Consider the following 24,193-nt stretch of genomic DNA (forward strand, 5'->3'; position numbering starts at 1 on the left):
CCTCCTCCGGCTTCCTCTACCTTTTTTCATCCTCCTTGATCTCACCTCTTCTACCTTTGCACCTTCTACTAGATCTCTTTGACACTCCTGAAAGCATATTTTACTTTCTGTCTACTTTGAGCTGCTGCTCCCTACAGACCTTTCTCTCTCTACCCCAAAAATCAGTGGACCATTAGCAGGGAAGGATGGGGAAGATGCTGCTTGGCTGGCAACAGTCTGACTCACTCTCATCCTGCTCTATTTACTGAACTTTTCAAATTGTAAGATGGTCTCTACACTTTTTTCCCCCCTTAAAATTGCCCATGGTTGCAAACACCAGTGCAGTTCTGCAATGGTGAAGGAGCTAGCATAGACCATCTGCCAGCATTTTAACCAGAGCAGGAAATGGTTAAAGCACCAGAAACTACCAGAAGACAATTTACAGTAATGAGCCCACTGTTAATAGTACCAGTGGACCTCCACCACTGGTAGCAATAGTGGGACATTTTAAGGGAAAAAATTTAGTGTAGAGAAGGCCTCAGGTGCTCAAAGTGGCTGCAGCCTGCAGAGCAGGCAGGCAGAAGAGAGGCAAAACCCGCTGATTCACAAGGGAACTGGCCAGCAACCATTAATACAGTACAGTAACAAGGAGCAGTGTACATTTCAAACCAGTCTAGTGCCAAATAAACATCAACCCCTGATGCTCAGATTTTACAGAGCAGGAGTGATTCGGGGTGAAATATTTGATAGTAAGGATCAATACTTGTCTGTTCTGATCTAACGCTAAACCCCACAGTATCTGGGGGCAGAAACACGCCCCAGCACCCAGAGGGGCCCCCTGCTATTACCTAAGACCACCCTATGCCAGCTAGTGCCCTGCAAGGCAACAACCCCACAGCCCTGCAGGGCTACCCCAGCTTGCTGCCTTCATCCTCCCTGCCCCCCAGGAAAGAGCCGGGGCCCGGAGCCGGCGGGGGGGACCCAAGGAAGGCAGCCGGCTAGCAAGCTGGTGTCAGGGGAAGGCGAGGCACCCGGGGTCCCCGCTCAGGTCAGGTCACCGCCCCCGGCAAGAGCGATGGAGACGAGCGGGTGTTAAGGCAGCAAAGGGGGGCCCTGAACTCGGCAACCCCCAGCACCCCCCTGGCTTCTCTTCCCGCTGTCACTAAACCCCCCGCGGGCAGCGGCCTGGGCTGAGGGGCGTCGGGCCCCCCGCTCAGCGCCCCGTTCCCCTCAGGGCAGGGCCAAGCAGCGCACCGGCCCCGCCCCGCCGAGCTGCGCGGTCCTCGGGCCGGCGGATGCCGCTCTGGCTGTGGGCGGGCCGGCGGGAGGGGCGAGGCCTGGGGGCGAGTAGCGGCGGCGGAAGAGTCACTGCCGGCCCGCCCGCACTCGGGGCGGCGGCGGCGGAGGAGGAAGCGACGAGCCGATTGGTGAGGGCCCCGGGAGCGCGTTGGGCGGGTGTTGACCCCAGTGTGAGGGCGGCGAGGGGCCCTGAGTTGATGGTGGGAGTTGGGGGAGCCTAAGAGTGAGGGGGGTCCTGAGTTGATGGTGGGGGGGGGGAGCCTAAGAGTGAGGGGGGTCCTGAGTTGATGGTGGGGGGAGGGAGCCTAAGAGTGAGGGGGGTCCTGAGTTGATGGTGGGGGGGGAGCCCAAGAGTGAGGGTCCTCTAGGTCCTGAGTTGATGGTGGGGGGACATAGGAGGTGAGGGGGCCTGAGTTTTGATGGTAGCAGGGGGGGGGGTAGCCCCAATGTGAAGAGTGAGAGGGGCCCTGAGTCAGCACTTGGCTGGGTGTTGAACAGCCCCCGTATGAATGGTGTAAGTGGCGCTCCTGTCTGAGACAACTTGAATGAAGGATATTATTTATTTTATTTATTTATTTTATTATTGTAAGCAGCAGTTTTACTGGGCACTGTCAGGGTAAAAACCATGTATAAAATGAATTTGCTGTGCTAGCAATAACACCTCCTACTGTGGAGTGTACAATATTGTTAAACATCTAATTCCTCCCGAACTAGGAATTGGATGTTTGTTTATTTCTTGGCAAAGGGGGACTTTTCTAGTTGTTCTGACGTGTTGGCCTTCCTGCTCTGTAGCACAGTGCCTCAGCATTTGCTTTGTAAACAAACAAGGGTAAATCCCAACAATATACGGTTCTCACTGTGTTTGAAAAAACAAACATGGTTAGATTTAGCATATTTCCATCTTGCCTGCCACTCTGGCCAGGTCAAACCCTCTTCAAGTATCTTTGTTGGCTTTCACAGGCCCACCTCATTTGATGTTTAGCTTCTTGCCCTGGCCTGTGAGGCACAGGACAGTTTAGCTCCTGCCTCTCAGCTGTTCCAACTCCTCCCTCACTCTTCCAAACCTGCAAGACCAATGATTCGTTTTGTATCCTGCTCCCACTCTTGTCCCCACGTCTTTTTGTATTTTGCTTCTTTCTTCCGAAACACTCTCCATGATATGGGCTGAAAACTAATGTGAAAAGTTTAATTTCTATCTGTAAATACTTGTAGCGAGTTTCTGATCTCAGTTATGGGGACAGAGTAACATCTGATTTAGTAAAAAGAAAAGGAGGACTTGTGGCACCTTAGAGACTAACCAATTTATTAGAGCATAAGCTTTCGTGAGCTACAGCTCACTTCCTCAGATGCATATCGTGGAAACTGCAGCAGGCTTTATATATACACAGAGAATATGAAACAATACCTATTCCCACCCCACTGTCCTGCTGGTAATAGCTTATCTAAAGTGATTTCCAGCACAAATCCAGGTTTTCTCACCCTCCACCCCCCCACACAAATTCACTCTCCTGCTGGTGATAGCCCATCCAAAGTGACAACTCTTTACACAATGTGCATGACAATCAAGCTGGGCTATTTCCTGCATAAATCCAGGTTCTCACATCCCCCCCACCCCCATCCACAGCCTCAGAAACAACTCTGACATCATAATCAAAAAGGCTGACAAAGGAGGTGCTGTTGTCGTCATGAATAGGTCGGAATATGAACAAGAGGCTGCTCGGCAGCTCTCCAACACGAGTTTCTACAAGCCATTACCCTCTGATCCCACTGAGAGTTACCAAAAGCAACTACAGCATTTGCTCAAGAAACTTCCTGAAAAAGCACAAGATCAAATCCGCACAGACACACCCCTGGAACCCCGACCTGGGATATTCTATCTACTACCCAAGATCCATAAACCTGGAAATCCTGGGCGCCCCATCATCTCAGGCATTGGCACCCTGACAGCAGGATTGTCTGGCTATGTAGACTCCCTCCTCAGGCCCTACGCTACCAGCACTCCCAGCTACCTTCGAGACACCACTGACTTCCTGAGGAAACTACAATCCATCGGTGATCTTCCTGATAACACCATCCTGGCCACTATGGATGTAGAAGCCCTCTACACCAACATTCCACACAAAGATGGACTACAAGCCGTCAAGAACACTATCCCCGATAATGTCACGGCTAACCTGGTGGCTGAACTTTGTGACTTTGTCCTTACCCATAACTACTTCACATTTGGGGACAATGTATACCTTCAGATCAGCGGCACTGCTATGGGTACCCGCATGGCCCCACAGTATGCCAACATTTTTATGGCTGATTTAGAACAACGCTTCCTCAGCTCTCGTCCCCTAAAGCCCCTACTCTACTTGCGCTATATTGATGACATCTTCATCATCTGGACCCATGGAAAAGAAGCCCTTGAGGAATTCCACCATGATTTCAACAATTTCCATCCCACCACCAACCTCAGCCTGGTCCAGTCCACACAAGAGATCCACTTCCTGGACACTACAGTGCTAATAAACAATGGTCACATAAACACCACCCTATACCGGAAACCTACTGACCGCTATTCCTACCTGCATGCCTCCAGCTTTCACCCTGACCACACCACACAATCCATCGTCTACAGCCAAGCTCTGCGATACAACCGCATTTGCTCCAACCCCTCAGACAGAGACAAACACCTACAAGATCTCTGTCAAGCTTTCTTACAACTACAATACCCACCTGCAGAAGTAAAGAAACAGATTGATAGAGCCAGAAGAGTTCCCAGAAGTTACCTACTACAGGACAGGCCTAACAAAGAAAATAACAGAACGCCACTAGCCGTCACCTTCAGCCCCCAACTAAAACCCCTCCAACGCATTATTAAGGATCTACAACCTATCCTAAAGGATGACCCAACACTCTCACAAATCTTGGGAGACAGGCCAGTCCTTGCCTACAGACAGCCCCGCAACCTGAAGCAAATACTCACCAACAACCACATACCACACAACAGAACCACTAACCCAGGAACTTATCCTTGCAACAAAGCCCGTTGCCAACTGTGCCCACATATCTATTCAGGGGACACCATCACAGGGCCTAATAACATCAGCCACACTATCAGAGGCTCGTTCACCTGCACATCCACCAATGTGATATATGCCATCATGTGCCAGCAATGCCCCTCTGCCATGTACATTGGTCAAACTGGACAGTCTCTACGTAAAAGAATAAATGGACACAAATCAGATGTCAAGAATTGTAACATTCATAAACCAGTCGGAGAACACTTCAATCTCTCTGGTCACGCGATCACAGACATGAAGGTCGCTATCTTAAAACAAAAAAACTTCAAATCCAGACTCCAGCGAGAAACTGCTGAATTGGAATTCATTTGCAAATTGGATACTATTAATTTAGGCTTAAATAGAGACTTGGAGTGGCTAAGTCATTATGCAAGGTAGCCTGTTTCCTCTTGTTTTTTCCTAACCCCCCCCCCCCCAGATGTTCTGGTTTAACTTGGATTTTAACTTGAAGAGTGGTCAGTTTGGATGAGCTATTACCAGCAGGAGAGTGAGTTTGTGTGTGTATGGGGGTGGGGGGGATGTGAGAACCTGGATTTATGCAGGAAATAGCCCAGCTTGATTGTCATGCACATTGTGTAAAGAGTTGTCACTTTGGATGGGCTATCACCAGCAGGAGAGTGAATTTGTGTGGGGGGTGGAGGGTGAGAAAACCTGGATTTGTGCTGGAAATCACTTTAGATAAGCTATTACCAGCAGGACAGTGGGGTGGGAATAGGTATTGTTTCATATTCTCTGTGTATATATAAAGCCTGCTGCAGTTTCCACGATATGCATCTGAGGAAGTGAGCTGTAGCTCACGAAAGCTTATGCTCTAATAAATTGGTTAGTCTCTAAGGTGCCACAAGTCCTCCTTTTCTTTTTGCGAATACAGACTAACACGGCTGCTACTCTGAAATCTGATTTAGTAAGGGTCTTGTGGGTAAAGCACTAGACTAGGATTTAGGAGTTCTGAGTTCAATTCTTGGCTCTACCAAAGGCTTTTTTTCCCTGTAAAATGTGGATAATATTTCCTATCTCCCACCGTCCGTTTGACTTGTCTATTTAAATTTTCCCTGCTTGACAATCTCTCACTCTGTGTTTTTTCAGTGCTCTGTTACAACGGCACCCTGATCTTGGTTGGGGCTTCAAGGCGCTACCATACAAATAAGAATAACAGGTGTCAGAGTAGCAGCCGTGTTAGTCTGTATTCGCAAAAAGAAAAGGAGTACTTGTGGCACCTTAGAGACTAAAATTGGTTAGTCTCTAAGGTGCCACAAGTACTCCTTTTCTTTTTGCAAATAATAATAGACACCATTATAACAGATCATAATCTAATTTTTGGAGTTTCAAAACTGATTAAATGTTTAAAAACTCACTATTGCTTTCTAGAAATACTAAGGCATTCTGAAGGTACAGTGACTTGAATAATCAGACTATTTTGCAAAACTTCTCAAGACTGTTGTGCAGGCAGATGCATTAGTTTTCTGTGGCCACTGCTGGATGGATTTTCAAGTCCTGGACATCGGGATGTTGTGCTAAGCTAATTATTTTTTCCCCTTTATAAACTAAACAGGATATAAGAGAAGTATAAGGTAAAGAGTGACGCTGAAGAAATATGAGATTTGGCTGTCTTTCCTTCCGGCAACCCTATGCTGGATTGGTTTTGAACAAAGTCAAAACAATAGAGACTCGTTGGCGTCCTTTGCTGTTAGACTACAAGAACTGCACTATTGCTATTCACATAGCTTTCAAGGACTGGGAAGATGAAACATGGAAAGAGATCCTTCTGAATAGACTTGGCATGACACCTATGCAAGTTCAAGAGTTATTAGATAAAGGGGAAAAATTTGGCAGAGGAGTTATTGCTGGTAAGCAATGTTGGTCTTTTTTATTGCAAGCAGTCCGAAGCATGTTTTAAATTTGCAAACACAGTTTCTTAAGCACAAATTTTGTAACCTGTCTCTAGACAACTTTTTTATAACTTTGTAATTTTTTGTGAGGTACTGTGAAGTTCACAAAAACATTAAAAATAAAATACTAAATAAATACAAAAGGCTAGATTTTTGCTGTCCTTTCCACTTGTGTAACCTCATTGATATCAGTGAGATTGAGTAGGTGGAAATGTGATCATATTTGGGCTGAAAGTTGTAAAGCAGAATATGGAACCTTAAAGTGTAGCTGAACTTAGAAAAGTGACTGTAAGGTGCCAATCCTGCCAAGACTTATGTACAAGTTTAACTTTAGCTCTGAGTATTGGCACTGAAGTCAATGAGACTACTTGCTGTATGTAAAGTTAAGCTCATGCATAGGTATCTGCAGGATTGGGGCTTAAATTTTCAAATGCCAGCACCCTCTCCCATCTCTCTCATGAGCACACAAAATTGCACGCACACATGCCTGTTACTAGGGGTATGTCTATGCTAATTCACACTCCCTAAACATTGTAATTTTTGTGTGAGCATGTTCAGTAGCCTAATATACATGCAAATATTAGAATTTTAAACCCACAAATACCATTGGGGCCAGTACATTTTTTGGATGCAAACTTGTGTGTGCACTAAGGTTTTGCAATAATTAAAGCAGATGTCAGTTGTTTGCACCCAAATTGTGTGTATGTGTGTTTAATGTTGACAAGTGGAAAATTTACGGATCCAATTTGTGTCATATACAAGTAAAACCATAATTCTTCAAACTGTTAGCAGTGCAAACTCCTAGTATTATAAATATCCAGTTAAGTTATTCTGCTTTCTTCATTATCACCAGTAATAATAATTTTGGAACTAAGAGTTATCTGACAAGTCTCCCAATGTCAGAAACAGAATGGAGTTCAGCTTATTCTTTCATACCTGTATTGACTTCAACTGCTAACAGAAGTAAACATTTTGATCCAAGGCCTGCAAAGACTTTACTTATTCTCTTGAATAGTCCATTTACTTTAATAGGTCTACATGTGTAAGTGAGGTTATTTACATGCTTAAAAGTTTGCGGGATTGGGGCCTTAAGTTTCAATTCTGTAATGTGTTGCACATTGTTACTTCTGGGGGAATTCTGCACCACCCTGAGCCCCCACATCCAGATCCCCATGCCACTGACCCCCAACTAGCTGCACCCAGAATGCTGATTCTACATGTACTTTCTTGCATGTTGAGCTTCTGATTCCTCTTGCTGATATGATTTTACAGTACTCCTATACTTAAATGAAGTCATGGCATGCTTTTCATGTCATGTTAGTACATTACTTTGATGGCTGCCTCTTTCAATTGTGCAAGTGGTTGAATACTCCAAATATTGTTTAGTATTATTTGGGCAATGGGGAAGTTTATTACTGTGGTACAAAATTAGGATAGAAGTGTTGTTTCTTTGCTTTAAAATTGTTAAAATAGATGTACTGTATGTCTAGTTATGAAGTTTGTATCCATTTTTTGTTGTTTTTAGTCTCATCTATATCAATTCTTTTGTCAGATCAACCTCGCATTTTCATTTTAATATTTTTATTTCCTTAAGAACAGTGTATCACATGTACAGGTGGAACAATATTTTGGTATAATACAGAGAATTGTTAGGTAGTATGTCTAGGTAGTATGTAAATTCGTAATTTCTGCATAAATCACATGCTAAACTATGAAAAGGAATGAAGATTTGTTTGGCCTTTATTTCATAAAGATTTTGAATCACAGAAAGATATGAAAATACCTGCTGTCTAGTACTCCTTTTGCTTTCTTTTGTTGATATTTTAATAAAATAGGGGCAAATTCATCCGTTATAAGTGGGCACAGTTCTGTTTTTTAAGATGAGCTGTTCCTGGGCTCAATTTGGTTCCCAAGTTTTCAGTAATACCTCAGTAGTTGCAGAACTTCTTTTTAACAGAATTACATCACACTGAATTAATAATCTTATAACTGCATGCTTCAGCTCATCTTCCTTTTCATCTTGAGTCACATAGGCTGCCTTTTGCAGAGATTGACACTTGTTGTTTAAGGTGTGTACATTGGATGTAGAGACCTTCCTATATATAAATTAGTTGTTTTATATGTGGACTGGGAAGTTGTTGAAAAATTTATTTTGGAAAACTTCTGTTGTGGAGGGGAACTAACCTGCCAAGTAACTTTTGCATTTATAATACAGGGCTGGTTGACATTGGAGAGACCTCACAATGTCCAGAAAATTTATCTCCTGAAAAGATTTTGGAGCTGGAAAATCAAGCTGTACTCACTAGCCTGGAGCAGAAATACTTGACTGTTGTTTCAAATCCAAGATGGCTACTGGAACCGATTCCTGCTAAAGGGGGCAAAGATGTATGGCAAGTGGATATCCCACAGGAACTGATCCCTTTGGAACATTAAGGTATATTTGTGTCTGCCTGAGTGCAATGCTGTAGTATCAGATGTCATTAGTTTAGTTTCATATATGTAGGTGATTTTTATTTTTTCCCCAAGCTTTCATCTGGAATGTATTTGTGGTGAATGTTTTTTATAGAAATAGATATGAAGCAAAAACTGATTTGAGTTTTTTCTTTGTTTTTTGTGACCCCAGAATAAGAAGTTGAAATAATGAGAAAAATGTCTGGAATTATTTTTCTACCAACTGGTGAAGAGATGTCATTGTGCCAATGACCATTATTGATGTCTATATTATTTTGTAAGCATCTTGTATGTATACATGTGGACAATTGTAAATAAATGGGTTTTTTTAATGTTTTTAATATATTGAGATATAGATGTATCTATTTTAAATGCTGAAACCTAAAAGGTGTGGCTGCATCAGGCTGTGGGATGATAATGGAATGAAAAAGTGTTTGGTTATATTTTGTTGTAAATAGAAACTCAGGCTGTTGTCCTAGAAAGATTTATGCATGTGAATAGTCCCATTGACTCCTACCATTTTTTAAATTTTAGTAAAGTTAAGCATGTTTATAAGATTTAGGACTAAATGAGGACTAATTTAAAATTCATCATCAGTGTTTCAGAGTAGGATACAACTCTTATTCTAGGACATAGGCCTTATTTTGAAATAAAATATGAATTTCTGCTCAGATGTTTGTAGGCATTTCATTTTTCCCTACATATGTAGGTATTAACAAAATGCAAATATGCAGCATAATATCTAGCTTTCCCTTTAATCTAGTTCAAATTATGGATTCAGTCTGCCTATTCAAATTCTCACTATTTTTTGTACAGTATTCTCCTTCATTTCCTACCCTAAGAGGGTAGTTGCTATGTGCTGCTGTGCTTTCCAGCAGTGGTTACATTTCATTAGTGGGATGATGCAATTTCTTTATAACAGTTTAAGTTTATAAAGTGCCTTTTATCCTTTGGCATCAAAAGTGGTATATAAATAGAAATTATATCTAATAGTATTCAGGCACTCCTTTGCATTAATGATAGAGTTTTTGGTTCCCCCTTTATAGACTGTAGCATGACTGGTACTTGAGAGGACAAGAATATGTTTGGTGTTATAGATGCATTTGTAAAAAGTGTAACTGAACAAATGCAATAACTTTTAGTATTCTCATTTAAGATGGAAAACATTGGTAAATGGAGGGGAATTATTTTTAAAATACTGAATTAAAATTAAGCACAAAAAAAAAATCACTATTCTGCTCAAAGATTATAAATTAATTGACAGGGGGCAAATTCCGGCCTGTCCTCTTTGCCTGGGGCAAGCCCCAGCCAGAGCAGTCACACTGAAATTGTGGCCCCAGGCACAGGGCCACCGCTGTCCGTGCCCACCATAGCACTCTGCTCCATAGAACCCTCTGTGACCTGACACATGCAGCTAGAGGAGGCAGGCTGGGCTGGGGAGGAACCGTAGTTGATGGATTTGCAATTATGTGAATCCATTAATAAGTCTCCTTTGTGTAACCCTTCTGCCCGTCAGAGTTGGCAGCAACAAGGGCCGGGTTCAATATCTAGGGGATCCATTCCAATAACACAATGCAAACCAGCTCGAGCCCCCACCCAGTGACCTGGGACAAATATATACCACCCCCGCTGAGCGCCTCCAAGAGGCAATACTTCCTCTCTCCCAAGCACATAGTCTGAGTGTAGCAAAAGCCTTTTAATAACAGAGAGAAACAATGTGGCATTATGTTTGGGAAACACCACCAACAGGATTCATAACACAACCCATGAGCAAAAAAAACCCACCCCAAGCAAATTGGGGCATGCCCTTTTCCCTTTGGTTCTTGAGTCCAGCAACCCCAAATCACCCAAAGTCCCAAAAGTCCAATGCCCCAAAAGTCTCTTTCCCTGGTCAGGGCAGCCCCAAAGTTCGAAAGTTTATCTGCGGAGCTTTACCTCCCAACCTGGGTGGAAATGGGAAGGGGGTAAGAGGCACCTTACATGATCTGAAGCTGACCGCCCCATAGCTCCATAGCAGCGCTCCGCTCCGCCAGCCGCCCCACGAACTCCTTCGCTCAGCTGCGCTCCGCTCTGCTCCGCTCCGCCAGCCGCCCCACGAACTCCTTCGCTCAGCTGCGCTCCGCTCTGCTCCGCTCCGCCAGCCGCCCCACGAACTCCTTCGCTCAGCTGCGCTCCGCTCCGCCAGCCGCCCCACGAACTCCTTCGCTCAGCTGCGCTCCGCTCTGCCAGCCGCCCCACGAACTCCTTCGCTCAGCTCCACGGCCCACAAGCAGCTCCTGCCATCCACAAACTGCTCCACCAGCCGGCCCGCCAGGCACTCCAGCCGGCCCGCCAACCGCTCCACAATATAGCTTCAGGCTCCCCCACTACTTAACACAACACTCGGTGAATTCAGCTTGTAGTAGGGGAGCCCCAGTGCTGGTGCACTGTCAGCCCAAAGTGAGCTCAGCAGCCTATAACTAGACTTCTAATGAAATCAAAATTAGCTCTGATATTCCACAGTGGAGAGAGGAGGAAGTGCAATTAGCATGTAAGGCCCTCACCAAGGGGCCCATACCACCAAGTATTAATACTTGTCCCCAGTCTCTCTCCATTCACACAGTTTTGGAACCCATGACCCTTGCCTAGCGAGTGCTACTTAGGTGATGGTGAATCCCTCCATCATAACAAAAGGCCACGTACAGTTCCAAGCACAGTTCCCATAATCAGGGTAATAACAATTTATTCTTCCTGCCCCAATAACAGAGACACTGGGGATCCCACAGCAGCCAAAGTGACCATTTGGGCAGCTATGGTCTCATTCTAGGCGTGGTGGGTGTGCCTATGCAAATGAGATCGGCCCCTGAAGTTCTTTTCCACAACTTGCCACACCTCACCACCAGATGTCAGGGTGGAGCTCATTCTGACACTGCTTACATTTGCATGACCAGGAACATGTATTTAAGATGCTATTGCAGCACTGGTAAAATGCCTGTGTTACCACTTTTGAAATTTTGGGTATCTCTGTGGTTCTCTTCTTGCATGAAGTCCAGCTACCTGAACTTAGCAGGGGTGAGGATGTTCCCTAAAATAAAGATTGCCATACTGCTTTGGATTTCTGATTGAGATCATTGAACATGTTTCAACCTCTTTTAGTTTTCCCATTGCCACTTTCAAATAAATTCATCAGTAGCTATATACTGTTTTATAATTGTGAACTTTAAATTTAGTATATTTTTCAGCCTCTCCTCTGATCACTTAAGATAGATTTTTATTGTATTGTTACTCCCCTGTCCCCTCCTATTCAGTGGAGGAAATGTAACTGTTAATACAAATTTAGATGTCTCAATACAAATACCCCCATGAGTTTTAAATATGAGGATTGTAGGTTTCTAAATTGTCACAGAATTCTGGACTGCTTGGAATTAAAAATAAAAGAGACCTATTCAGAAATCCAATCTATCCCCCGATGGCCAGAACAGAATTCTTCCCTGGAGTACATTTGCTAATGGTTTATCTACACAGCTTTATATGTTCCCAGGTGGCTTCCACCAGCTCAACTGAAAAGTATTATACAGTGAGAGAGATCTCACTGCCAGGAATATTTTTTTGATAGTCAGTGTACATTTTCCCCTTTTTTAACTTCATCCTGTTGATTCTAGTTCCCCTCTTGGAATTTCCCTAAATAATTCTCCATCTGAGGTGCTTACACACTTCAAATATGCTTTCCTCCTCCACTTTGTTTTTTTTTTCCTGGGCTTTTTTTTTTTATACAGGCCTTTTATAATTGTTCTTGATAAGCCAATCCCTATAATTATTATAGTTCTCTGAACTCTCGCCAATTTGTCAGTATCTTTTCTGGCACTGAAGTGAACTGAATGTAATACTTCAGGGAGTTAATGTTGTGGCTACAAAATGGAAACTTACTTTTTGAGGTTCTATATAGTTTTTTTTAAATAATAGTTGTAAAGTACTAGTACACATACAAGAAGTTTATAGATAATTAGATCTTTTCCCCTTAAACCTTCACTGGGAATCATGCCAAAGAAATGGATTTCTACAGACGGGACGCAGTCCTGTGAAGTTCTGAGGGCCAGGATTGGGGTATATGATCCCTATGTCTAAAAGATCTATTAGCATACTACTGCTTGACTTGTTTTACATCTGGTGGGTGGAAGCATGCATTTTTAAGAATCTCTAGCTCAGCCTTGTTTATGCTGACTACCTGGGAAACGTAAGTGTAGAGAAGAAATAAATACTCCCATTACTTAGACTTTTTAACCAGTTTAATTGTATATTATTTTAAAAAGACATGATCTGCTTCAGCCATTATAAACTGTAATTTGTCAGTCACAAGAGTTCTGCAGAATTTGAGTTTGCAGAATCACAGCTGGCAGAAGGCTCAGTGTTATCATAGCAGTTGCATAAAGAACATGGCTGAGCTGAAGAAGTAAATTGTTGGTTGAGAGTTTCTGTCAAAGTTGCTGCCATCAACATTGAAAACCAGGGGTTCCAAAAGGACATTAAAGTAGTAAACTGAGCATTCATGAACACAAAGTCCTGGTAAGTTGAAGGTAAACGATGGAGTCCCACTGAGGGTTCAAGCCCTGTCTCTGAAGTCAGAGGAAAATATGGACAAATTGAGCTGGTGGCATTAGTATCCATACATGGATTTCTTTGCTGGTTATAAATACCATTTTGAATAGTGTGTTCAGTTTCAGTTTCCAAAGGCCATGGTGTAGAGACTGGGTAGGAATGGTTCATTTTGCCATTCCCTGCATTTATTGAATTCTTTTGTAGATTGTTATGCATTGTTTCTTTTAGACAAAGTATTTGCAAATCATTTGGCTGAATTGAATCTTGAAAGGAAATATATTTCTTTGGCGCAGTTGGCTTTCTTCTCTTCAAGTTAGGACTGATGGGATTTGGCTGTTCATTACTTTTGATGCCAACTCTTCTCTTCATTCTCTGAATGAGAAAGGGGCACCCTCTTCTAAAATATGGATTGTGATACAGCTGGAACAAAATCCCAAACATTTTTTAAATTTAACATGTAATAATAAGGTTCAGAATGTTTTAACTTGTGAAACAAACATAAGATACCTTCCCATAAATAATGTTGGTGCCTATTGTCTACATGCTGTGAACTGTCATACTAAACCTCAGATTCTCTCTAGTAATAAAAAGCTATCTAGTTCTGTGTCCCTTAGTCAGATAAAACTCCCAAGTATAAAACATAGGATCTGGGTATGGTGGTACCACCTTGTAAGATATGAAAGATTTTTCCAAATTTCATAGCTGAATGACTTTTTTTTTTTTAATTTAAGTGAAATCATAGTAACTGGAGAAGGAAAAGACCTAAAATGCATCCAGTCTATCCACCTGAGGCAATGGTGTGGTGTTCTCTACAATACTTTTTCTAGAGCTTTGCCTAATCTTGTTGTAAATGTCCCAAGCCATAGTATTTTCACCACTTCTCCATACTCTTAATAGGGCTCGCTATCAGGAAGTTGTTCCTGATACTCAGACTATTAATCCCATTACTCCTAATTATACACCATAAGTAATTTATTGACAGTTTGGTATTTATACATTTATATTTCTTGTTAAGTTATCTTATCCCTATGCTACACACACTCATTTCAAAAACTATATTGTTTATGACTTTAAGGTTTCCTTACATGCCAGCCACATCAGCCTTTTATAGTACATAGATATGTTCATATATATGATGAATTATCTAAACATTATCTTTTGATTTTGCTGTATACAATTAATGTAGCTAGAACCCTCTGATATATACTACTTTTGAAGACTTTTAAATCGCTACATATTTAGCAGTGTAATCGGAAGACATTTGGGGCCAGATCCTCAATACTGCTCCAGCAGCACAAAGCAGCTATAAATTCTACTTAAAGGGACCTGAGGAGTCCCCTGACTAAGGCCTAGTCTACACTAGGACTTTTACATTGGTATAGCTATACCTCTCAGGGGTGTGAAAAATCCACACCCTCTGAGAGACGTAGCTATAGCCACCAAACCCCCGGTGTAGACAGTGCTCGGTCGCTGTGCTACCATAACAGTTTAAGTGTACACAGGCCCTACGTGGAGCTGCTGAAGTGGCTCCAATGCCACACTGTGTACAACTCCTTTTCCTCCAGAGGCACAAGGGGTAAAGCTTGGGGAAAGGGTCTTGGGGAAAGATCAATCTCCCTCATCTTAATCTGGTGGAAAATGGCTCTCTTCCCCCAGCTACCGCCATGAGTCCCTTTATAGACTGCTGCTTGGATCACCTGCTGCTTTTGTTCTGCCTTCCTAAACCCCCTTCCCTTCAGACAAGAGGAGGAAGTGTCGTCCTCTAGAAAGAGCAAATCTATTGTCCCAATAGACAATCGTTGAGTGCTGACCATTCCCCATTGGCTCTGGCCTGGCTGAGACATGACGCAACCCTGTTCACCCCGGGGGATCCACGTCCATAGAGGCTTTCTATGACACAGTAATTTCATGATACAATTTTTAATAAAATCATCCAAAATTCATAAGGGATACAGACTGAACACCCAACTCGTCACAGCCCAGGTGTCCCTGTGCCCCAGTCATCCCAGGTTTTTGGAACAGCTCCTTGCAGTTATGGGCAATTGGTGTAAAATACAGCATCCTTCATGCTGCGCTATGTTGTGTCATGTGACTCACCTGGTATCTGCCTGTTCAAGAATTGGGGCGGAACAAATATAACTTAAAGACATGTTTGTACCCCACCTTCTCCTGAGCTATGTCAAGGGCACAAAGGTTGAGACTCAAGGATGTGTCCCTTTATGTAAAGCAAAGAAATTATTTAAAACATAGATTTCTACTACTTTACCAGTATTCTTGCTCTGGTTCTGTTTTTCTCTGCTTGAAAGTGAGGCAAAGTGATATTTTTACGTATTTTACTGAATCCGTAGAGGTTGAGTTGTCGAATGAAGCTTTTTATGCTATCAGTATCAAAAATCCTTAGGATGCCTCTTCGGTCTAAGATTTCTCTCTGAAAGCAGATTTCATCTATAATGACACAATCTCCATGATCATTCCAACTAATAGACGTGAACTCATCACTTTCTACTATCTTCCACAGTTTTTTGGGAAAGGAGAGAGAAAGAAGTACATTTATCTCGCCTGTTTCAACCTTACGTTGGTTACAGGTATAGCAATGCAGTTTTTTGGAGAAGCTGGCATCTTCTTGCACTTCATAAGCATGTTCTTCCAAAATGTCCTTTATAGGTAAATCTCCTGGTATGTTCTGGTCCAGCATTAAAGAAACGGATGAAAGCTTTTTATCTGATTTTTCAGGACTGAAGGTTTTTTTGTCAGTGGATATTAATGCTACTGCCATATCAAACATAACATTAAATTTGTCTTCTTTTTCTGAAGTGTTTGTAGCCATGAATCTAGATGGAGTAAGTTAAACCTGGAAATGTAATGTTGTACTCAGTCCAGGATAGTTCTAAAGACATGATAAATACTTGGTTACAGTGTAGAGTGAAGTTCTAGAATGTTGCAGTAGTGAAGCGACACCATGGCTGTGACATACACAGTTTTTGTTACTCTAGTGATGTCATAAATTCTAGCTATGGATAAATTATTTATGCATGTATAAAATATACAGGGCCAAACTAGTTGTTGTTTCTTTAGTATTGTACAAAAATTAAGAGGGCACCTATCCAGGGCTCTAGGAAATCCTGCCATAAATTACACAAAAAATAAAATTAAACAGCCTGCCAATCCCCACTTCCCCTACAGATCCAAACTCCATCGCAGCTCCGCTGTCTGTTGCGGCAGTCTGAAAGATTGCCTTGTAGTGTTCCCTGAAGGCACATAAACCAGGCCCATTTGAATCTGAGGAGGAGCTACTTCCAGAACTGAAAGCACCTCTGGAGAACACTATACTGCCAGCCTCTTCTCTGTTTAAACTGGGTAGGATCCTGCTTGGATGTCTCCTCAACTCCAATCTCTGGCAGCTTGGCCACATGGAATCATAGAATATCAGGGTTGGAAGGGACCTCAGGAGGTCATCTAGTCCAAACCCCTGCTCAAAGCAGGACCATCCCCAACTAAATCATCCCAGCCAGGGCTTTGTCAAGCCTGACCTTAAAAACTTCTAAGGAAGGAGATTTCACCACCTCCCTAGTGAAAAAGTTTTTCCTAATATTCAACCTAAACCTCCCCCACTGCAACTTGAGACGATTACTCCTCGTTCTGTCATCAGCTACCACTGAGAACAGTCTAGATCCATCCTCTTTGGAACCCCCTTTCAGGTAGTTGAAAGCTGGAGGGTAGGGATAGGATACAGAGGGCCCTAGACAAATTAGAGGATTGAGCAAAAAAAAATCTGATGAGGTTCAACAAGGACAAGTGCAAAGTCCTGCACTTAGGACCGAAGAATTCTATGCACCGCTACAGACTAGGGACCGAATGGCTAGGCAGCAATTCTGCAGAAAAGGACCTAGGGGTTACAGTGGACGAGAAGCTGGATATGAGTCAACAGTGTGCCGTTGTTGCCAAGAAGGCCAATGGCATTTTGGGATGTATAAGTAGGGGCATTGCCAGCAGATCGAGGGACGTGATCGTTCCCCTCTATTCCTCATCTGGAGTACTGTGTCCAGTTTTGGGCCCCACCCTACAAGAAGGATGTGGAAAAATTGGAAAACATCCAGCGGAGGGCAACAAAAATTATTAGGGGACTGGAACACATGACTTATGAGGAGAGGCTGAGGGAACTGGGATTGTTTAGCCTGCAGAAGAGAAGAATGAGGGGGGATTTGATAGCTGAGGTCCCTTCCAACTCTGATATTTTATGATTCTATCCTTTGTTGTTCAGTGCATATATTGTTTTTCTTCCCATAGGACTTACAAAATCTTTCATTAAAAGAGCTGCACAGCATATTTAATTATCTGTTTATTACAGCTTTTGAATAGTACCAAACCATAATCCATTGGTTTTATTGTGTATTGTTTCTCAAAGGAGCTCAGTTTTTTACAAACATTATTAACTAAGCCTTCCACCACCACTGTGAGTTAGACATTATTATTCCCATTTTACTAATGTGAAAATTAAGGTAGAGCAAAGCTTAGTGACCTTTCAAGGTTACACAGTAAGCCAGTGTTAGATATAGAAACCAGGAATTGTGATTCTCAGCCTCAGTGTTTTACTCTAAACAATAGACCACACAGCCTTTAATCATCTTTGTATGTAACTAATCATAAACTAGTGTACATGTGAGCCAGGTTTGGGGAAATGTTATCCAGGCTAATTAGACACTCAAGACAATAGAGTGGTCACCATTAAAAAGTCACGACTCGTCAGCAGTAACCACACGTGCTTATAGAAGGTGCCAAAGCTTTCTTCTCTGCTTAGGGTAGGAAATACCTATCCTGTGTGTTTGTTGGAAATGATGATGAAATGCATGGCTGAAGAAACCCTGACATTACTATTGAACCACAAAAAAGCTGATAGTATGAAAACCTTACAATTAAAAGGATTTAAAAGGGGCACGCTTTGGCGTCATTAGAAGGTAACTCATTGCCCCAGTAAATTTCAATGAAAGGTGGCTGAGGCTCCTCTTCTTAGCTGTTGTTTTTCTTTGACTGCTCTGAAATAGTAATAGGCCTACCTTCAGAATATTGTGTTTAAAAAGTATATCATAGAACAATAGGGACCAAAAAAAAAAAAAAAAGCAAAGAATAAGAAGAAACTGCAGAAAATTAACTTTCTGGACATTTAATTTTAATAAAATGGAAATTTGTGTTAAAATTATTTAGTGCATATGTCACTAACATTTGTTTTTCCCTTGCAGCCGAAGTTCTTACTGCAAATTTGGTTTTGAGGCTCTCCAGCTTCCAAGGCAGCAAAAGCATTGGCAGTAAACATAATGTGGGGATGTCCTATGTTGAGGAGGGGCATCCCCAGGCATAGAAATGGCAGAAAGAGATGGCATCATAGGCATGGAAAACCATGGATGAGGGAACGCCAATCTGGCAATCTGGTAGGGATTCATAGCTGCTAAATCTAGGTGAGCGCATTGACAAATAGGAAGCCTAGTTATGGGATCTAATCTTGGCATGGGATTTGGAGTCAAGGGGTGATAACTTAATGCAGCAATTCTTGAATCCATACCATAGCTGGTATCTGGAGTAAAACTGGTATGTTTGTATGGATGAAAATGATACATCTTGTTCTTCTTGATTTCACAGCCAACTGTATTTTGTTCTTGTGAACTTTGTCCTGTCAAGGTCATTGGGTGATATTTTAATTCACGGCTGTTAGACTCCCTTATCTGAGAAGATCCAGTTAAGATGATGGAATGTTTGTTTGAATGGTCACAATATTTGTTCTTTGTGGCTTCAAAATTTGTTATTTTCTGTTCTTGTGAACTTTTTCCTGTCAAGATGGCTGAGTGAGTTTTTAATTCGCTGATGCTTGCTCTCAGTTCTTGAGGAGGTAAAAGCTTTTGTGCACAGTTTTGTAGAGAATGGGATGGCAAATCAGTTTGCTGGCCACCACCGAAGCATGCTGAGGCACATTCTTGAGCATTTGGCGTACCCACAGCTTTTATGTCAGTGCTGTTACCCTCTTGCTCCAGGGTAAAACGTCTAGTTTTAGTGTTTCTTTTCATTATTATTAACAACTGAATAAAGACTCTTGATGCTTGATAATACAACTGTAACAAAAGAAACAGATTATGTTAAAGTATATCAATTCCAAAAAAGCTGTGTATGCATGTGCAGCATTGCTTTTGGAAAGTACTCTCCCTTTTCAAGTTGCATTCTCAGCATTATTTTTATAGGACAAAATCTGCCATAAAATCTACCCTGTGCACCTTGGGTTTCGGTTTTCATTTATGTAAATGAGACACTTGAATTAGCCTCTGCTGTTTATCTTCAATCTGAATTATTTCTCCCATTGTCCTAAAAAAAGAACTTGAAAAATCCATTCTCACCCCAGCCTCGGGGAAGCTTGTCCTGGCAAATGAGAGATTTACATTATCAATGTATGCATTTTTAGCTTTCTAATTTGTATCTTAAGTATCTACCCTTACTGTTGCAAGATTAGTCTTTCAGTGGTCAACACAGTGTGAACTGATGCAGTGTCATCTTCCTAAATCTGCTGCCAGACATCTTGATTGCTTTTAGTGCTACCTCTAGCTTTGTCAAGCAGAAGAGAAAAATTAACATGTCTGATCAGTTTCACGATTGCTGTTCCCACAGTAGAACTGTGGAGACTCATGTCAGTTTCTTGCTGCTGCTTGGAAAAGCTCTGAGTAGCAGCAGAGGCTGGTACTGAAGTTATTCAAGGAGGAAGAGGACCCCCACAATAGAACCTGGGGAAGAGTGGAGTAGCAGAGACCACCTCTTGCTTTCATGCACCCTCCCAGTAGTTAGGAGGTAGAATGGGAGTAGAGTAGGAGAGACCCTAGCAGGAGCCAGGATGGACTGTGTGCATGAGTTAGAGGCACAGACATTCCCCTTCTCCAACCCTACTTGAAGCTTTGGAGGAATGAGTAGATTTGAAAACATCCTCCTCCCCTTTTGCAGAAATCTTGTAGAAAGGGAGAATTCTTTACTGCTTCTCATAACACAAGAAATGTGTTTCACAAATGAAATTAATAGGCAGCAGGTTTAAAATAAATAAAAGGAAGTATTTCTTCACACAGTCCACCTGTGGAACTCCTTGCCAGAGGATATTGTGAAGGCCAAGACCATAACAGGGTTCAAAAAAAGAACTAGATAAATTCATGGAGGATAGGTCCCTCAATGGCCATTAGCCAGGTGGGCAAGAATGGTGTCCCTAGCCTCTGTTTGTCAGAAGCTGGGTATGAGTGACAGGGGATGGATCACTTGATGATTACTTGTTCTGTTCATTCCCTCTAGGGCACCTGGCATAGGCCACTGTCGGAAGACAGGATACTGGGCTAGATGGACCCTTGGTCTGTCCCCGTAGGGCCATTCTTATGGGGAAGGGTGTAGAATAATGGAGAATGATCTTCCCTATTACAGTAGCCAAGAATTTTGGGAGATGGAACTAAGTAGAGATCCTACCTCCCCTTTCCAGCAGTCAGGAAGCACCAATACAGGAGAAGAAACAGAAAGCCCCTTCTCCCTTTCAGCAGTTTGTCGGTACTGGATTTTCAAGTTTGACAGCAGCTAGCCAGAGGTTGATATAAAAGATTGTAAAGTGCTGAATGCTGTCAACACCTATTTAAATCCATGGGAGATGTGTAGCATCCAGGACCTCCCAGGCTTGGGCTCAGAAATAACAGACACACACAAAAAAACCTATGATTTTTTTTTCCCTATTAGGAAATCAGATTAAAAACATCATATAATGCAGAGGTATCCTCTTTACTTTCCAGAAATTTAGCCAAATTCCGCACACTTTGGTCCTTACAAGTAATTCAGTTCAGTTGATTAGTAAACCTTTGTACATAAAGTATTTCAGAGAGAATTTTCTGACCCACTAAAACAAAAATACTCAGCAGGACCAACATTTATTCCAGCACCACTCCATCAAGCTATCACCCAATGATTTTTAATTTTCCAAAGACTTTTAAAAAGTGAAGTGGGAGAAAATAAGGTTACTTTAACAGCTATTTTACACTGAATTTACAATCCAAACTCCAAATACTAAGGACTTACAATAGTAGACACTGATAATATTTTTAATTTAAATTGTTTAAATATTTTTCATAGTAGAAATTTTCTCACCTGCTTTTGAGTAATATCAGACTATATATTGGTCTTTCATAGATCATTTCAGAAAGTTAAACGCCCATGACAGTATGCAACAATTTGTTTAAGCATTCATGAGCATCACAATAGTGAATGTGTAACATTGGCATTACATCATAATAGGATCCCTTTCAGAAAATATAGCATCATAATGAGAAAATGTACACAATTGCTGATATCAAGGATAAACATAACATCTATTTTAATATATATTAATATGAAATAAATTATGCTAAATGGCTGAGATTAGTAATGGGTTAGTGAAGATTTCCTCCCCATGTAGCTGGGTCAAATCCCCAGCTAACTGATAGTGACTCAAAATGTTTTCCTTTTAATAGCCATTCAGTGAGTTTGGCTGTTCTTGTCCAGCTGTCAGGTTACCACATGACAAAAACCAGCACTCTTATTGGCTGTTTTATCAAAGAGGTCAAGGATTGGCTCAAGTATGAAGTCTGAACTGCTCTCTTTCATAGACACAATCTGCACATATGAAGATTGCAGTACATTGGTAGGGCAGTGTGGGAAGGCTTGTACTGCTTCTGCTTGGACTATACTGTTGTGTGTCTACAGAGGACAGTTTCTAAGACTTCCTTCTGGTCTCCTTCAGTAAGACCTCAAGAAAAATATTTGAAAAGCATTTTTTTTTAAATAATTTCCCAGTAGAAATACTGTTTAACTAGTAACAACAGGGTCCATGAACCATTTTTACCTAAATACTACCTGTTTAATATTGGAAACCTTTTAATAGTTGTCTGCTTTCTATGCAGAACACTGAAGCAGGTGTGCCAGAGGAAAAAACTAATCTCAGGTGGGACCAAGCATACATATGGATATCAAAGAGGATCCAGCTGGCAGATAGAGAAGGGGTGACACATTTTTAGAAGTGTCAAAGCTCATTTTAACCTTCAGATCTGAAATATGGGCAGGTGGCACTGTGTCCGCACAAAGGGCGTAGATACAAAGACAATAAAATGAGTATGCTAGCCTGTAGAAAGTGAGGTTCTTAAAGGAGATGTTCTTGAGGGTAAACAATGCCAAATTCTGCTCACATATAGTAACCGTTATAGAATCAATTGATGCCTACATTTCCAGCCATCCTCATTATACTAGAAATTCCCCCAGTGGAAAGGGAAAACCACCTAAAACTTCTTATACAAGGACAATCAAAGATTTCAGCAAAGGTGCAGCTGCACCAAGGCTATCAACACATTAGACTAGGCATAGACATTTTTACTGCCATATGATTTAGCCTTATCCAGCTAGTAAAAACACCAATTCAGCTGCACCTTCTGAGGTCTAATCCACAGGGCAGTAGAACTTTTTAGGATGAACCACCTCATACCTGAGAACAGATTTTATGTTTTGGGGAAAAAAACAGAAAGAGAAAGGCTTTGAAAAAGATTTACTTAGCTAAGTGCTGTACAAAAGTCCCAGCCAATAACTGCACTTCTAAAGACTATGTGGATTGCATATGTGCAATGCTTACAGTGCCTCCTGAAGAGGAGTCTTACAGTAGTAATCCCAGCAGGCAGCGGTCTGTGACTGGAAGCTGTTTGATTTAGGATTTAATGAACCACTCCATTTATTGATTTTTCAATTCTTTATAAAATTGCAATACATTTCACACTTCTGAATTTCAGGGTAGTTTGTCATTTTATTGAATATAAGATGTAAATATTGGGAGCTGACTACAGCAGACTTCCATGAAGCTAAATATGCAGAACGGTGCACAGTGGGGTACTGATACACTATTAATGGCACATTTTATCCCGTTTGTATCTGCTCTTCAAAACACTGAAGACTTCAGTCATAGAATATTTATTAAATTTTACAACTAGTAGGCATTGCTCTTCATTGCACGTCCAGGGATACAATCCTGCACATCTACTGTAGGCAGTGCTCCTACAGAAATCAGTATATTTGTGTCTCAGAAAGGACTTCATACTTTAGCTCCAGCTGAATTGGAGTTGATGTAAGTTTTAATAAACGTTTAAGATGTGCTTGAACACCAGGGGGATGGGTGCTGTAGAAAACCCTCAAGTAGATCTAGGAAAAGAATCATTTTAATTCAATGTGTCATGTTAATTGTGCAGAAGGATCATTGTTAAGCAATTCAATGCGTATCCAACCTAAATCCTACTTTCTACATGGTAGTGAAGAGAACTACTAACCCTAAGCTGATATAATCATTCCACTCTACTTTGTAAAATATATCATTTAATAAATATTCCTACTGTCCTGTATTTTGTTTCCTCTCTCACATCAGTTGTGGCCCAATCCTCCACCACTGAATTAAATGGAAGCTTTACTGCTGACTTCACTGGGCACAGGATCTATCCCTGTGTCACAATGTATGCAGGACCCTAATTACCACCATCTGGTAGCTCATAGCCGCACCAAGAACAAAGAAATTCACATTTTTTGGAACTTGAAATATTTAACTTCAAAGTTTATCATCAAAGTAACCCTGGATTGCAGCATCCTTTCAAAATTATCTGAGTGAAAGGGATCCAAGACGGTAAAGTAATTCCTAAATCTTGCCCCCTCCTCCCTTTCTCCTTTTTAATAAACCCTAACCTGCATCTTGCTGAAAATGAAACCAATCTCTTTTCGTTTTGGTCTGTCGATTTTATAGATCTCTTATCCTAGACCTGACTTAGGAGATCTTTCACTGTAGTAATATGTGCTTACCATTAATTTGTAATCTTATTTCTTATGATGCTAACATGAATCACGGTGGGTCATCCACCTCAGCATGTGTTA

The 24,193-nt window shown here is 41.7% G+C and overlaps 1 protein-coding gene across 1 annotated transcript; it reads left to right on the forward strand.

Moving 5' to 3' along the window:
* The first annotated feature begins 1,230 nt into the window (after positions 1–1,230).
* On the forward strand, positions 1,231–9,027 carry LOC311526346 (protein EOLA1-like). The gene is made up of 4 exons (XM_084639258.1): positions 1,231–1,406; positions 5,899–6,193; positions 8,451–8,669; positions 8,859–9,027. Exons 2-3 carry the CDS (start codon positions 5,941–5,943, stop codon positions 8,666–8,668), a joined length of 471 nt encoding a protein of 156 aa, XP_084495384.1. The 5' UTR covers positions 1,231–1,406; positions 5,899–5,940; the 3' UTR covers position 8,669; positions 8,859–9,027.
* Positions 9,028–24,193: the final 15,166 nt, after the last annotated feature.

This window comes from Lepidochelys olivacea (assembly GCF_965140295.1).
Source record: "Lepidochelys olivacea isolate rLepOli2 genome assembly, chromosome: 9".
In the NCBI taxonomy this organism is placed as follows: domain Eukaryota; kingdom Metazoa; phylum Chordata; order Testudines; family Cheloniidae; genus Lepidochelys; species Lepidochelys olivacea.